General features: G+C 35.6%; 1 protein-coding gene across 1 annotated transcript in view; it reads right to left on the bottom strand.

Moving 5' to 3' along the window:
• The window catches only part of MYO5A (myosin VA), a 247,290-nt gene that overhangs the window by 120,041 nt on the left and 114,533 nt on the right, over positions 1–12,716 (bottom strand). Inside the window, exons 5-7 of the mRNA XM_043981532.1 lie at positions 10,510–10,666; positions 4,904–5,047; positions 864–945 (exon numbers count right to left, since the gene is read on the bottom strand). Of these exons, the coding sequence (XP_043837467.1) occupies positions 864–945; positions 4,904–5,047; positions 10,510–10,666 (383 nt within the window). The remainder of the gene's footprint in view (positions 1–863; positions 946–4,903; positions 5,048–10,509; positions 10,667–12,716) is intronic.

The following is a 12,716-nucleotide window of genomic DNA, read 5'->3' as shown; positions in this document are numbered from 1 at the left end:
GCACAGTGGATAGAGCAACGACCCTGGAGTCAGGAGGACCTGAGTTCAAATTCGGCCTCAGACACTTAACACTTACTAGCTGTGTGACCATGAACAAGTCACTTAGCCCTCATTGTCCCGCCAGAAAAAAAAAAAGAGAACATTAACTACTTGGTAGAGTGTTTAAGGACTTTTTTTTCCTTTTAAAAAGAAACCTCACCACTATAGTGAAGACGACTCTTCTATAAAAGTCATTTCTGAGCAGTGACCAATGGTGGCTACATAATGTTTTTAATTTGAAAAAATTTACTGTATGCTTGAGGTAAATATCTCAATCTTTATATGTGGATTCTAGAGGAACATTCATTGTTCACCACCAAGCTCTGATAATTATTTATCCCTGGCATCTCTTAGATTTGCCCTTTCTTTCCATTTCCACAGCTACTACCCAAGTAGAGTTCCTTTCTCATCACCTCCTATTTAGATTTCTACAATAGTTTCCTAATTGATTTACCTGCCTTTATTCATTCATCACTTTAATCTGTGCTAGGATAATGTTCTTCAAGTACTGCTTCAAAAATGTATTTTTTTCTACTTTAAAAACCTTTAGGGACAGCTAGATGGCACAGTGGATAAAGCACCAGCCCTGGATTCAGGAGGACCTGAGTTCAAATCTGGCCTCAGACATTTGACACTTACTAGCTGTGTGACCCTGGGCAAGTCACTTAACCCTCACTGCCTTGCCAAAAAAAAAAAAAAAGAAAAAGAAAAACCTTTGCTTTCTCCCAGTGACCTATCATGTAAGCAGCTTCTTATTTGAGAAGTCCATTAATTAACCTGGATATAAATGGAAAATATCAGCCCCATAAATGTCATTTTCTTACCTAATCGTAGCATTTTAAATTCAGGTAACTTTGCTGAGGCACACAGCTGGTAGAAGATATGATAGTTTCTCTCCTCTTCTGCCTTTGAAAAAAAAAAGAAAATATTTTTCAATTTCAGTAATCAAACTCAGAAAACTGGATGATGAAATATTTTTTGATTTCATGATTTGGTGAAATGAACATAGTCCATTTCCTAACCTCTGAATTTTATTTATTATCAAAAAATTTCAATCTCCCCATTTTGAATTTAAGTACCATTACCCTTCATGTATAAATACTATACTTTTGACTGTGATAGTCTGCTTGTGCTGATTATAGAAAAGCTTAATCCATCGTCAGCAATTTTTTATAAAAGCAATAACTATCTTTTGGCTTAAAGCCACAGCTATTTATTCATTCTAGATTACTGTTTACTAGTATAGAATTCTATAAGTGATCAGGTACAAGGGGAGATACAAAGTTTCTAAATAAGACATGATTTCTGCCCTCAGAAAGTTTATGGTAAGATAAGACACAAACATATACAAATGAAAATTACAAGACAGTGTATTAAAGAGTTACAAAATTCCAGGTGTGATTTGAGGGAAGTGTACATTAGCAACTGAGAGAAGGTCTGTGAACGTATTATCAAAAGGGAGCTTTATGGAAGAGCTGGCTTTTGACTAAATATAAAAGGATGGGTAGGAATTCAACAGGCAAAGAGAGAAGAGAGACTAGAAGGCATTCAAGGCATAAGGAACGACCTGAGCACAAAGCAAATGTTTATTGACTGACAGGATGACTGGAAAGGGTATTACAATACTGACTAAGGTGGAGAAAGGGGACAGTTGCAAAAGATTTTATGGAGGTAGAAACAACAGAACCTATTTGAATTGGATACAATAGATTAGGGAGAAGGAAGAATCAGCGAGAACCCCAAGATTTCAAATACAGGACAATGGGTGAAACACTGACAAATAGAAGCTGAAACCAGATGGACAAACAGGTCTGGGGGGGAAGATAATAAGTTTGATTTTGGACATAATGAACTTGAGATCCTGGTGGGACATGTAGAATGAGATAACTTCAAAGCAGCTGGAGCTGTGGATCTGGAGCTCAGAAGAAAGGTTGGGATTGGAAATGCAGCTTTAGGGGTCATCTATATAATCGTGTTCATTGAATGAGGTTACTGAGGCAAAGAGTATAGTAAAAGAAAGAGGAGGGCAGGGATTAAACATTTGAACATAGAAAGGACTGGAGAAAAGATGAAGCACTAGTGAAGGAGACAAAGAAAAAGTGGTTGAAGTACTAAGAGAAGAATAAGCATCACATGGTGTTTCTGAAGTAAAAAAAGAAAGAAAGAAAGAAAGAAAGAAAGAAAGAAAGAAAGAAAGAAAGAAAGAAAGAAAGAAAGAAAGAAAGAAAGAAAGAAAGAAAGAAAGACTATCCTTTCTTGATAGCCTGAAAGTAGTCAACTTCTTGGGAGCATGAAGTGGTCAACTATGTGAAAAGCAAGAGAGAAATCAAGGAGACTGAGGATTAAATCAGTTAACTGGATTTGGGGTCACTGATTATTTTTGAAGTGGTAGGGACAAAAACCAGATTGTAAGAGATTAAGGAGATAAATGGAAAGAGGAAGTAGAAGCATTGGATAAAGACATTTTTCCCCCAAAAGGTTTAGTAGTAAAGATGAGGAGAAAGATGGGATGGTAGATTAGATGGGACAGAAGGGTTGAGAGAAGTCTTTTTTTTTAAGGATTATACAAACATAAGTGTTTGTAGACAAATGGTAAGAGGCAGAGGAGAAATCAAAGATATATGAAAGAGACAGCATGAGTGCTAGAGAAAAGTCCAGAAGGAGATGGGAAGGAATGAGACCAAAGGTATATGAATTAACTGTAGGAATGAATAGAGACATCTCTTCTATTATCAAAGAGAAGACAATTAATGATAACTTTCAGAAGTTTTGAAGAATGTTGAAAGAATGTTAAGGAAATTTATGTTGGAAAGCTGTAATTTTCTCAGGGAAGTAAGAAACAAGGTCATCTGCTTCAAGTGTGGGTGAAATGGAATTGAGGAGAGAAAGTCTGCAAAATGTGCTCTAGAACTGATTAAGAATGAAGTTAATTAAAGTTTAGGCCAACTTTGTGCTATATTCTAGAATACATTCTAAATAGATACATGACCTTAATATTAAAAAAATTTTTTTAAACTACAAAAAAATGGAGGGAGGCAGATTACATACCTCTCACAGTTATGAGTAAGACATATACTCTCAACCATATAAGAGATGGAAGGAATTATACAAGATAAAAATAAATAAATAAATGAATACAAAAGAAACTGTAAAGCTTCTGCACAGACAAAATTAATAAACATAGTATAATAAGGAAAGCAGTAGAATGGGGAAAAATCTTTGTATCAAATTTCTCTGATAATGGTTTGGTGTCTAAGATATATAAACAATTAATAAATATGTATAAAACTAATAGCCATTCCCCAATAAGTAAGTAGTCAAAGGATATTACAAATGGTTCTCAAAATAATAATTCAAATTTCAAGTATTCACAACCACATGAAAGAATGCCCCAAGGGTTGTGGAAAAATTGGGACACTAATCCATTGTTAGTAGAGTTGTGAGGTGATATAACCATTCTGGAAAGCAATTTAGAACTATGCCCAAAAGGATACAAAACTGTGCATACCATTTGACCTAGCAATACAACTACTTGTTCTATATCCCAAAGAGATCAAAGAAAAAGGAAAGGGATCTATATGTACAAAAATATTTTTAGCTGCCCTTTGTGGTGGCAAAGAATTGGAAATTAAGGGGAATGCTCTTTAATTGGGTAATGTATAAACAAGTTGTGGTATATGATCATGGTGGAATACTATTGTGCTATAAGAAGTGACAAGCAGGATTCTTTCAGCAAAACCTGGGAAGACTTACATGAACTGATGCAAAATGAATGGAACAGAACTAGCAGAATATTATACACAGTAACAGCAATATTGTATCATGATATATCCTCAGCAATACAATGATCCAAGACAATTCCAAAGGACTTATAATGAAAAATGCTATCCACCTCTAGAGAAAAAAACAATGGAATCTGTGTGCAGATTGAAGCATACTTTTTTTTCTTGGTTTTTTTTGGTCTGTGTTTTCCTTCACAACATGATTAATATGGAAATATATTTTGCATGACTACACATTATCATATTGCTTGCCTTCTTAAGTAGGGGGGAAGAGAAGAAGGGAGATAATTTAGAACTCAAATGTTTTTTAAAATGAACGTTAAAAATTGTCTTTACATGTAATTAGAATATATATATGTGTGTGTGTATTAATTTCCCCCAAAAAAAGAATGCTCACTAATTGCTAATATATGTGTATATACATACATGTTTCCATACATTATGTACATACATGCATGCATAATTGCATTTGTGTATGTGTTTATAGATATATGAGACAAGTTAGCTGTACGACCTTTTTAGCTTCACTGTGCTCATCTATAAAATGGGAATTTTAATAGCATCTACTTCATAGGGTTCTTGGGATGATTCAAAGATAATATTATATAGTATGCTCAAACATTAAAGTGTTATATAAATGTTATAAAAATCTATTATTTTTGAGCAAACACACATGCATATATATCTGTGTGTATGTGAAGTATGAACATATATATATGTATGTACATACATATACACACATGCTTTGGGAGGTTAAGGGGAGGAACCCTTGATTTCACTGATATAGGGAACCTCTACTGAGCAAACTCCCCTCACTATCAGATGATAGAACCTCATCAGCTCTGTAACTTATTAATTATCTCAGAAAGTTGCCTAGATGATTATAAGTTAAATGATTCATTCAAGGTCATAGAGCCTTTTTGTGTCAGAGATGGGACTTGAACCCTGGTTTTTCTGACTCCAAGGAAAGCTCTACCCATTACAGCACATAGCTTCTCATAATATGCTAATAGCACATAAAATAAACTCTAATTTTTTGTCCCCGCATATTAAACAAATATCAGCCATACAACCCATCTTACCTGGAACACCACTCTGGATTTCTCTAAAAGGTAAGTTCTCATGTTGGCACCGATAATGCGATATCTCTTATCAAAACCAATCTCGATGTATTTCCCAAAACGGCTGCTATTATCATTCCTTGTGGTTTTAGCATTTCCAATTGACTAGGAGGTAAAAGAGAAGAACTTAGTGGTTTAAATATATCAAGAATCTTTAGCATTTACAAAATGTATAAGAAGATTCTGGAAGACAATAGGACCCAGCTTTTGAAAAGGCACCTTCACCTTTGTAAGGGCACCATTTGTGTACTTCCAAATATCACTGTCTATGGTTTCCCAGTTTCATTCACTATACAAGACTATATCTAACAAGTTACTTCTCAGAGAAAAACTTATGGAAAACAATTGAGTAATTGTCAAAGAGAATTTAACCATGAGGTCTATAAAAACACAAAGCTTTTCTACATAAAAGCATGTTGGGAGAGGGCAGAACAGAAGTCACCAGAACATCTTGGCTATTGGGTTTCAATCCTCTTGGCCCACACAGCAAGTTTCTCTCTGTTGCATTTGCTGAAGAACCTAATATAGCTTATTCAAATATTCTATTTTAAATAAATGCAGATTTACTGGAATATGAGTTTTCTTGTGAACTATCATTACTAATCACCAAGAGCCCATAGATTCATGAAGTTATTTGTAAATAATCATTCTGTTAAATAAAGTTTATATATAATTTGGCTTAAAATTCTGTCTATAAGCATGATAATTTATATCTAATGAAAAGCATCATCTTATTTCTATTAAAAGGTTGCAGAGAATATAATATTATTCCAAATTACAATATAACTTTAGAAATTAAAGTTATATAAATTTTGGTTTTTGGTCAAGAAAATATATATCCATAAATTTTTCCTTCCAAAACAAAGAAAAAAATAAGTGAAAAAAATAATACAAAGTAATTTGGCAGCCATATAAATGTTTTACTTAGGAAATCTTATAGATTAAAATCTACAAATTCAACAAGGTTTAATTTTCTATTTTTGTCACAATCCTCTGCATTGGAATAATGTCTGCAAGCCCTAAAAACCTTGTGGGGACTACAACTAATCAGAGGCTTTAGCATATGCCTGCTCCTTTCCCCCCTGGATGAAGGTATTTTCATAATTTAGACTGATGTAGGGCCAAGGACAATGACTGGGAATAAGCAGGTCCAAATCATGATTCTGGCTCTGCCTAGAATCTGGATGTTGTTGTTGTTTATCCTTTGTTCTCAAAGAGGACCATGACAGATGTCATGACTTGCAATGAATTGGATTTAAGTGAGGAAGGGATGTGCAAAGTCACCAGCCTCACTTTCTCCTCTGGAGCCATCTGGGTCCAATGGCAAGACATATTATCAGGAAAACTGGAAATGGCCCCAGATTTTTAAGGCAATTGGGATTAAGTGACTAGCCCAGGGTCACACAGCTAGTAAGTGTCTGAGGTGAGATTTTAATTCAGAGCCTCTTGACTCCAGGGCCAGTGTTCTATTTACTGTGCCACCTACCTGCCCAAATCTGGTTTAAGACCTCTAACAATTCACAGCTTTTCATAATTCAGTTTTCTCCTTTTTAAAATAAGGAATCTGAAATCAAAGATCTTTAAAATCTCTTCAAGCTGTAGGATTTTAAGATTTTAAACGCCAAACCTGAATGTTTTGATAGAAAGACAACTGCAAATGTAAATATCACCTTTCAATCATTCCTTCTTATTAATATAGACATCAGTCTTGTGAAATATTTATTCCAACCAACAAGAAATTGCTAAAAGAAGAGAAAACTGGGACAGCTAGGTGGGGCAGTGGATAAAGCACCAGCCCTGGAGTCAGGAGGACCTGAGTTCAAATCTGGCCTTAGACACCTGACACTTACTAACTGTGTGACCCTGGGCAAGTCACTTAACCCTCATTGCCCTGCAAAAAAGAAAAAGAAAAAAAAAGAAAACTTGGGAATTCTAGATATTAATTCGCTTTGCAACTGACTTTGGAGAGGCTCTGAATGAACCACTGTTCTACATCAATTCATCAGGAAATATTTATTAAGAGCTTATCAAGTGCCAGACACCATGCTCAGGACTGGGGATACAAAAATGTATGAGCAGTCTTCATCTTCCATGAGCTTAGATTCTAATGGAATGTTCTATTGTAAATGACTAAATAAATCTCTAAAATTAAACTCTTAGATTAAACAAACTTGCTGAAATGATGAAGAACTAGAGTTCAAACACCCCCAAAATTTTCTACCACATCCACTTCTGAGTGGAAAAAAATCAGGGGTTAAAGGTAGAGAAAGGGGAAAAAATGTGAATAAACAGGGCCATCAGGTATGTCTTTGTTAATTATTTTCTAAGTAAATAGTGTACAATAAAAACCGAGGTCATAGTAGATTAAGTACTGGGCTTAGAACCAGGAAGACTTGAGTTCAAATCTTGCCTCAGATACTTAATAACTGTGACCCTGGTAAATCACTTTCAGCCTCTTTCCTCATCTATAAAATGAAGAGGTTCAACTAGGTCATCTCTAACGTCCCTGCCAGCTTTAAATCTACAATTCCTATGATTACGAGCAACAGGATAAATTCCTTCAGCAACTTATCTGTTGAATATTAATTATTCTAACTCAAGAACTGAAGTTTTGCATCTTGAATTGTTCATATCATAGTTAGACAGACCCAGTTCACAAACATGAAATTCTGAAGCACTGTCTAACCTTCCTCTCTGTAACCCCATCCTCCGCATTCCAAATGGAAAGGTCCCAGGTGTGTTGTTTACAAAAATCATTTTTCTTTGCCCTTATCCCACCCTATCGTCTTTCTAAGTCACATTCCTCTTGCTAGTGTCAGCATTAAGTTAAATTCAGTTACCTAATCCCTCCACCTTTTCCCTCTTATCTTCCTTCCCCTCTCTCCTCAGCTCTACCAACAGGAGAAAGGAAAGGAAAATGAACATGGTTTCTGAAGGGAGCTTCCAGATGTTCCAGGACAAATCATTCAGATCTGTTGTACTGTCTAGCCCAGGTAACCTTCACAAGGTCCACTCAAATGTCAAGAAGCCTCATAGGAGCACTTGTCTAGTTCCCACTCACTATAGCAGAAGAAATCTAATTGGTATACAACTAGACAAGACGATGTTTCTTGGTGTAGTTATTGGTGAGACTTTCCAGGATCATCTCATATTAGGACCAGCAGCCTAAATGATATACAAACCCAATCATGGCAAGCCATTCTAGGTGCTAAGATGACAATTAAAAAAAAAATTAAGCTAGAGATAAGCATGACAATGCGAGGAAGCAAAATACAACTTTATTTTTTTCTTATCCCAAACCAACAACTACTTAGTTCTACAGTCATTATTTTACCAATGCTGGTAAAGGTGGAAATCTACCAGCACTCATTCAGAATTTGAAATGAACCCTCTGAAAAAATGAATAAGAACATTTGCTTCAAAAACTTGAAGATTGGGGCAGCTAGATGGCGCAGTGGTAAAGCACCGGCCCTGGATTCAGAAGGACCTGAGTTCAAATCCGGCCTCAGACACTTGACACTTGCTAGCTGTGTGACCCTGGGCAAGTCACTTAACCCCCATTGCCCCGCAAAAAATAAAAAAAAAATTAAGAACAAACAAACAAACAAAAAAAAACTTGAAGATATCTGAGGTTCTTGATCATTCTCATTCAACGTATGCATTTTTTTTTTTTGCTTTCTTCCATTTACATGCTATTTTTAATCATGTTTCCATTTCTCACAGGAAGCTGCTCCACTCTCCCCACAAATCTATGTCTCTACATCACAACAAAAGTAGCAATCAGGCTGCACCAAGAGATGAGCCTTCAGGTAACTAAGACAGATCATTTTTAAACTCCACACAGCACTGCAAACCAGGCACAATTACCTTGGGAAAGACTACCGCAAAAACCCTTTGTGCCCCAGTGGTGTTAGACCAGTTTTAACTTCATCTGTGCTTTGGGTGACAAGAAAGGCTTGACAAAGAAGAAAGAAGGGATAAAAAATATTGGTATGAAATTCTAGTTGGAAGCATTCACTTCTCTGTACCCAAATTAGTATTATTTTTCTTCACTTAACTGTGCTTTTTCCAAAATAGTCATTTTCTTTATAAACACATTAATAAATTAATAATCCCGGAGTCACTAATGTTGAAATGTTTAAATTCTCTTACCTACAAAATAAGTACCATTTTCTCTGGTACATACATATTTACTTCATTCATGTCTTTTTTATTTAAAAGATCCTCTTTTGTAAAAATTCCTCCTCTTGTAGGTGTCATATTATTGCTAATCTTATAATTTAAAAGAATTGTATTATTTTATTTATTTTATTTCCTTCTCTAAGCTAATATCATGACATTATACAAGAAAACAATGACTTTAGGTAAAATTTTTTTTTAAATGGAGAGGAAAAAATTAATTACTCTGATATAATAATAATGACAGCAAAACCTGAGATCAACATTTATTATTTTTTTTTGCAGGGCAATGAGGGTTAAGTGACTTGCCCAGGGTCACACAGCTAGTAAGTGTCAAGTGTCTGAGGCCAGATTTAAACTCAGGTACTTCTGAATCCTGGGCCAGTGCTTTATCCACTGTGCCACCTAGCTGCCCCCAACATTTAATTTAAGAAATAATATTAGGGGAAGCTAGGTGGCGCAGTGGATAAAGCACTGGATTCAGGAAGACCTGAGTTCAAATTCTACCTCAGACACTTACTAGCTGTGTGACCCTGGACAAGTCATTTAACTTTCATTGCCCTGCCCCCCAAAAAAGAAATAATATTTTCAGGGGAGAAAGGCAGGAATTAGTCTAAGTACTGCAGAAGCAGTAAGTAGAAGCAACAGACCCTCCTGTGACTCATTAATGTATAACCAGTAGTACTGGATCCAGCATATTGGCAAAGCTATAAATTAGAATAAATAATACCACAAAATATCACATTTCATTCATTTAACCTGGGCTGGGGAAAACTTCAGTGAATGCAAAGACTTGGGTTCCTTTCTACTTACAGGAGTCAAATTGGTGGGACATATAGAATAAAGCACAAGTTTCTAATATAACCTCAGGTACAACTAACCTAAGATTTTTAACAAAATAAAAATGTTTCAAACCAATTAACTAGTAGATATATGAGGCAGTAGGGTATAACCCTGTGCCTGATTCTATTACCATGTAAATCACTGCCATCAGTTATTACATTAGTACACTTCGATCAAATATTAATTGTAATTAAAGCTGAATGCAACTAATTTTATAATTAAATGTGTGTGGCCCAAACATATTAATTTCTAATGTTGTGGCCTACTAGTGGAAAATTTGGACATCTCTAACCTAAACTAAGTAAAGTATATATGAACATTTCTTAAGCTCACTGTAGTTGCATTAGCCTTGCTGAAAATGTTGGCCTGATTTGTTATATCCCTCCCAATGGAAGTAATATCATTGTTCAAATAATAAAAGACAGAGTCCAGATTTTATTCTGAAGTGCTACATGATTTACACACTTCACATTTATCTCAGGCATGATTAACAAGAGAAACACCATGTTTAGCAGTGAAGGCTGAGGGTACTGCTGCTACCTTACCTCCATGATGGGATTAGAGGCCAGGACCTTCTCTTCAACATTGGCCTCACTGGCAGAACCACTCACAGTGGCAAAGTATCTCATGGCATACTTAGCAGAGACTGTCTTTCCTGCACCAGACTCTCCACTTACAATGATGGACTGATTACGTTCATCCCTGAAATACAAAGACTATTAATCACCAGCTGCTTCTCAAGCCTCATTGTAGACAGGATTGTTTTCTGGCCAAGCGAAAACACCACACTTCTACAAGTTTATTCTTGTTGAGATACATAAGAATGAATGAGGCCAGTCTATTCCTTAATAACAACCACCAGCACTGTAGTGAAATGAATAAACATCTGTCATGGCCTCCCATGAGTGAATGGGTCTAGACAGAGGCCCTTTGAATGGTTGCACACATGCCTCAAAGTGTGTGCATACTATTCTGTGCCAAAAGAATTATATGGCCAACAATCTGAAAAAGGTAGGAGTTGTTCCTCTGGTATTATAGCAGAGAAGTTGATAGGAAAAATCTGTTTTGCTGAAAATCTTTGAGTCATTTACTTGTATTCCAGTAGCTGTTGAAGAACAGGTCTACATTTCAAACTCTCTTGGCTATAGAAGCAGGGAAGAAAATGGTTCAGATACTGACTAGATTGGTTCAAAAAACAATAGAATATTATATACCATTAACACAGTATTAATCACAGTTCAATTACTCTTCTACCTTTCATTCATTCACACAATGACAATGCAGAACTTGTTCTAATGAACAGCTTTAATTCATAGGGGACTCCCCTTTCTGACTGTGGATGATCCCCAGAAAAGAGAGGCAAACTTCTACCCAGACCATAGGGTACCAAGAAGTGGTATCATTTATACCTATATTTGCAAAAATGCAATTTGTCTTTGAAAAAAGTCTTTAGTGGTAATACTCTAAAAGGCCAAAAATTGATGTTTTCCTTGGAAGTGAATGACCCTTTAAGAAAAAAAAAAAGTTATTGCACTCCTTAATTTCCAGACTAGTAAATTGGGGGTTTTCTGTGTCAGGAAAAGGAAATGTGAGGATTTCATGATCTTTCCCTAAGAATATTTAGGTTGCAACTGAAGCACATTTTATAAAAAAACTCTAGTCTTGTTGACATATTTTTCTTAAAATGTATGGAGGCTTTCCCTCCCCCCTCCCTCTTCCAATGAGGTTATATTAGTAAATTAGTTAGATCTTTAGAATCTTAATAGAAGATTGGTTATATCAGGAGCAGCAGGTAGCTCAGTGAACAAAGCACTAGGCCTAGAGTCAGGATGACTTGAATGCAAATCTGACCTTAGACACAAGCTATGTGAACCTAGGCAAGTCACTTAATCTCTTTGTTGGTTTCTTCACCTTTAAAATGGGGATAATTATGTTTAATGTGATTGTACATATATAATCTATATCAAATTGCTTGCTGTCTTGGGGAGGGGAGGGAGGGAGAAAAATTTGGAACTAGAAATCTTATAAAAAATGAATCTTGAAAACTATCTTCACATGTAATTGGAAAAAATAATATACTAGTTATGCAAAAATAATTTTGGGGATAATAGTAATATCTGCCTCCCAGTGTTGTTGTGAGACTCAAATAAGATAATAATCATAAAGTGTTGGCAATTGTAAAGCCTGGCATATAGTAAGCACTATATAAAACTATATATAATAGCTAACCATCATCATCACCATCTTTGGCTATTAGATATTGGGCAAGCATCAAGGATATGCTTTCATAATTAAAAGCATGGTGATTTAGTTGCATGTACCCATGAAAATGAGATACGATTATTTAAAAGTCAAATGATACTTATGGGGGGATTCTGTGGAGGTTTTTTGATATTGCAAAATGAAAATGCAGCAAAGGGTCTGAGGGAGTTGTCTTTCTCACCTTGCTACACATTATTTGAGCACTCAGGACTGATAAAAAAAAGAGTACATTCAAGGATGTTTAATTACTTTAAATATTTATAGCTATACATAGCTTTCAAAACTTTCCTGAGTAACAATAGCAATTTTTCCTTCTCCCTTTTGTCCCTGGGTTCTTCTAGCTGCTTAGATCAATCAACAAGCACCCACTAAACAGCTAGTTCCCTTTAAGCACTGCAGCTCTTAGACTGAGGAGTATACAAAGACATGGTCCCTGCCTTCAAAGTGGCTTACCACCTGGAGATAGAGAGGACACAAAAACTCATAAACA

This window comes from Dromiciops gliroides, chromosome 2 (assembly GCF_019393635.1).
Source record: "Dromiciops gliroides isolate mDroGli1 chromosome 2, mDroGli1.pri, whole genome shotgun sequence".
Taxonomy (NCBI): domain Eukaryota; kingdom Metazoa; phylum Chordata; class Mammalia; order Microbiotheria; family Microbiotheriidae; genus Dromiciops; species Dromiciops gliroides.
This window is presented reverse-complemented; position numbering and strand designations above follow the sequence as displayed.